Source organism: Morus notabilis, unplaced genomic scaffold, assembly GCF_000414095.1.
Source record: "Morus notabilis unplaced genomic scaffold, ASM41409v2 Scaffold977, whole genome shotgun sequence".
NCBI classification, from domain to species: domain Eukaryota; kingdom Viridiplantae; phylum Streptophyta; class Magnoliopsida; order Rosales; family Moraceae; genus Morus; species Morus notabilis.
In genome coordinates, this window is record NW_010356730.1 from 238,516 (window position 1) to 243,133 (window position 4,618).

The 4,618-nt window shown below is 41.7% G+C and overlaps 1 protein-coding gene across 1 annotated transcript; it reads right to left on the bottom strand.

Moving 5' to 3' along the window:
• Positions 1 to 1,316: 1,316 nt before the first annotated feature.
• Positions 1,317 to 2,422, bottom strand: LOC21393232 (probable purine permease 5). The gene is given in 4 exon segments (XM_010088557.2): positions 1,317 to 1,544; positions 1,546 to 2,078; positions 2,081 to 2,242; positions 2,245 to 2,422. Coding segments are annotated over 4 exon segments (1,005 nt in total). The 5' UTR covers positions 2,327 to 2,422.
• Between the last annotated feature and the right edge of the window lie 2,196 nt (positions 2,423 to 4,618).

Sequence of the window (4,618 nt, forward strand, 5' to 3'; positions counted from 1 at the left end):
CCAGCCGCCTCTCTCTCATTCAACAGCTGGCACCGCTCTCGCCGCCACCGCCTTCCGATCCACCACACCGTCGCCGGACTTTTCTTGTTGTTGAATCCGTATTAGATATCAGTAAAAAAAAAAACCAAGACACTGACACAACCCTTCCTCCCCCAACAATTACTCAGCCGTCGCAATTCTATGAGTGCCGCCACAGACACACCGTCACAGCCCCACCACCACCACCTCAGACCTGCCGTCGCAGCCCCACCACAGCCGGCACAGATCCTCTATCCCAGGCTGCCCCCACCTCCACCATAGTCGCTGCCCCACCCATGAGGCTGTGCGAACAACCCTGTCCTGCGAAGTCCCCCGCACGCCGGACCCCAGCTCGCCTCCAGTCGCTGCCCTTCCAGATCTCGTGCAGTGTTTAGATTGGATTATAGAGCTTCAGCATTTTTTTCAAAAAGGAGGAAAAACACCCACCAAACCCAAAACGTTCATGGGTTATGAGAAGAGAGAGATGTGGCTTGTGTTGATTTTGGGTGTTTCTAGATTCAGAGGTCTCTGTAGTTTCAAAGGCAGTGGTGGTGATGATCAGCAAAAAGAGAAGGCATTGGTGGTGATGGGCTTGGGTCGGTGGTGGTGGTGGCGGCGGCGGTGTTGTTGTTGTTGGGATCTCTGAAACTGATTTTTTTTTTTAATTCAGTGTTTTAATTTATAAATTTATTTGTTTAAACTTTAAATTTGAGAAAAAAAAAACGTTCTCATATTATTTGAATAACAAATCAGGATAGCATGATGATATTATACTTTTTATAATATTAGTGCTAAATATTTAAAAAATATTATGATTTGTTTAGTTCGTTGATTTGATTTTTTAATTTAAATTGAGATGCAATTTTATGTGAGTTTTTTACTGTAATAAAAGTTAAATGTGACTGTTTCTAAAAACTTTTTCTATAACAAAATTTAAATTCTAATATCAAATCGGTGAAATAAACAAGACTTTAATGTTAATTGTAATTTATTTAAAAAATATATGTTTTTTTATAATATACATTATTTTCATGCACAATTAAACATAGTAATATATTATTTCTGAGAATTTGAGACAAAATTCTTATATGGAAATAAATACAATAATGTATTATTTTTAGAAATTATATTATCTTCCATCACTTTTTTAAAAATATGATTCATATTAATTACTGCGTATCAAACGCCTCCTAAAATTAAATAAATAAAAGCTACTCCGCAAAGATGAAAGGGCAACTAATATAAAAAAGTTAAAGGGAGAATAAAATTATAGTTTATTTACACTAGTTGCCTACGTATTAATATACACCCGTACAACATAGGATGTATCCACTAATTTGGTATGCCTGATAACAGAAAACACAGTTAAAATTTTGTGACGTTGAAACTTTACATGCAGAAGAACTGCCATAAATATAGGGACCAAATCCCCAAAACGTTACAACAAGAGACAGGATCTTGAATCCACTCATGGGGTCATTCATCAGTATGACGGCTGCGATGCCCGTGAGCGGCACTCTCACCGCGCGCGTTCAGCAGGCCGGCGAGCACGGTGGAAGCCAAGAACAGCACCGCCGTGCCTTCTAACACCCCCAGTTGGAAAGTGATGGCACCCCAAATAAGAACAAGGTAATAGGAACTTTCACCACCTTTGAAAGTCTTCCCCTCGGATGCCATTCCTTGGAAATCCTTGTTGACAATTACTCCAATGGTGGTGAACGCAAATGCAAATGCTGAGACCGTCACTTGTTGCTCCAACACGACGTGGAACGATCTTTTGCCGAGCAGTTTGACAAAAACTAGTTCAGACACAGCAAAAATCAGCCCGTGAAGAGCGGATCCCAGGATGTCCCACATGAACCCCATGATGTATTGGCTGTCAGTGACATTGCCATATCTGTCTGAATCTGAATCCAAGGCTATGATGCTCATGGCAGCAGTGATGATTACAATGGCATTGATTATTGACATGTTGATCTTGTTCTTAACGAGAATATATCCAAATAACGCAGAGAAAACTAGTGAAGATGATGCCAGAAGAGCCGTGGTGGATGCGGGGAGTAAGCATATGCATATGCATACATGAGGTTGTCAGCAGCGCTTAAGAAACCGAGCGCAACGTATGAAAGAGTGAGCTTCCAATCCAGAGGAGTAGGAAAAGTCCTGTAGACAAAGTATGTCGGAACTAAGATGAAAGCAGTTAGAGGCCACCCTGCAACTGCCCCCACGAGATGATCCACTTGCTGGTTCCGCTATTTTGGTAATAGAGGCGGGATAGGAGGCTTGAAGCAGGGAACGCCACAAGCATTGCACTACTGCTCAAAGCCAGAAGAATCCAATATGAGATTGGCTTTCTTTTATGTGTTTCCCATGCCTTTTTATTGAATGTGGAGATTTCGAACCAGAGGGAAGGAGAAGGTTGTTGTTGATCAGGTACTGAACCCTCCTCCATCCTTTAACCCGAAAGAGAATAAATAGTAACCATTAAATTGTAAGTTTACAAATCTTCCCAAAAGGTTTAAACTAATAAGAAATATCACAACATTTTTTTTTTTCATAGCAAAGATGACCCCATCAAAAATCAAATTCCAACAAAATTGTGATAAGGACCGACGGATTCAAGCACACGAATCAACGGTTTGGGGAGAAATAACAATCAAACAAGAAATCGGAAATTCAAAATCAATACAGAATATACGTAAAGCAAAGGAAAAAAATAACGACGCACAAAATTTATCCAGGTTCAGACCTCAATGTAAGATCCTACGTCCTACAATATAGTGCTTTCGCCTACTATGATCAATCACAAGTGATTACACGAATGATACAAGAGTACTCTCTAAGGAACCCCTCTCAATTCTCTCTCACTCTCACTTGTTCTCTTTGCTTACGCCCGTTTCCCTATGTTTCCTAACCCTAAAATAACCTCCAAATCCCTTTGTGTAGCCTCCAAGACATGCCCAAGTCGATTGGTAAGTTTCCCAAGTCAGAAAATGAAAATTTCGGCCAAAACTTGAAGTTTCTCTCTTTGCTGATTTCGCACCAGCACCGCAGCGCCACTCGTCCAACACCGAGGTGCTACTCCATGCAGTTCGCATCTCTGAAGCGCTGCCAGACTAGCACCAAAGCGTTAATCTCTCTGTCCGCCAATGAACTGCACCTATAGAGCACTGCAGCGCCAAGAACCGGCGTTGCAGCGCTGCCCCTGCTTCCGACGTGCAAAATCACGCCGCTTGGTCGTCGTTGCTCCATTCTTCAACCACAATAAACTTAGAGACATTCCTCACAAATCTCCACCTTGGATATAAGTTGTACCGGAAACCAAGAAACATTACATAGTAGACTTCCACCAACTATCTGCTCTAGTTGTCATTTGCTGCAACATTCATCAAATCCAAACAATGTTTGAATTTAATCCCTGTCACGGGCTTCGTCACCATATTCGCTGGATTCTCATCCATATGAATCTTCTCCAATGTCACAGTCCCTCGTGAGATAATATCCCGAATGAAATGAAGCTTGATATCTATGTGCTTTGCCCTCTCATGAAACATTTGATTTTTGGTCAAATGTATGGAACTCTGATTGTCGCAGAAAACCTCCACCTTATCTTGCACAATTCTCAACTCACCGATCAAACCTTTCAACCACATAGCTTCTTTGACACCTTCCGTGGCGGCTATATATTCGGCCTCTGTTGTGGACAACGCAACCACCAGTTGAAGTTGTGCCTTCCAACTCACTGTGCACCTAAATAATGTGAAAATATATCTGGTCAAAGACCTCCGTTTGTCCAAGTCTCCTGTAAAATCCACATCCACATATCCTCTAAGCTTCTCACCATCATTCCTCATCCGCTTGTAGAGCAAGCCAACATTTGAAGCCCCTTTCACATACCGAAGTACCCACTTCACCGCTTTCCAATGCTCTTTATCTGGATTGGACATAAAACGACTCACAAGACTAGCCGAATAAGCTAAATCCGGCCTTGTACAAACCATCGCATACATGAGACTACCAACGGCACTTGCATAAGATATTTTCTCCACACTTACCTTCTCCTCATCCGTCTTTGGAGACATTCGTGTAGATAACTTGAAATGACCCGCCAAAGGTGTTTGAACCACCTTCGACTCCGACATGCCGAACCTTTTTAATACTTTTCGGAGATAACCACATTGAGACACAAACAAAGTACCTTGCTTCCGATCCCGAATGATCTCCATCCCCAATATCTTCTTAGCCGGCCCTAAGTCCTTCATCTCAAATTCACTCTCTAATTTCCACTTCAACTTTTGGATTTCTCCTTTATCTTTTGATGCTATCAACATATCATCCACATACAAAAGTAGGAACACCCTCAAGCCTTCTCTAACCCTCTTGACATAAACACAACTATCATAGTTGCTCCGCACGAACTTGTTCTTCAACATGAATTCATCAAACTTGAGATACCATTGTCTAGGAGATTGCTTTAAGCCATAGAGAGATTTTCTAAGTAAGCATACCTTTTCCTCGTCTCCATTCTTGACAAACCCTTCCGGTTGAGCCATAAGGATTCTCTCCTCAAGATTTCCATGAAGGAAATGCCGTCTTCACA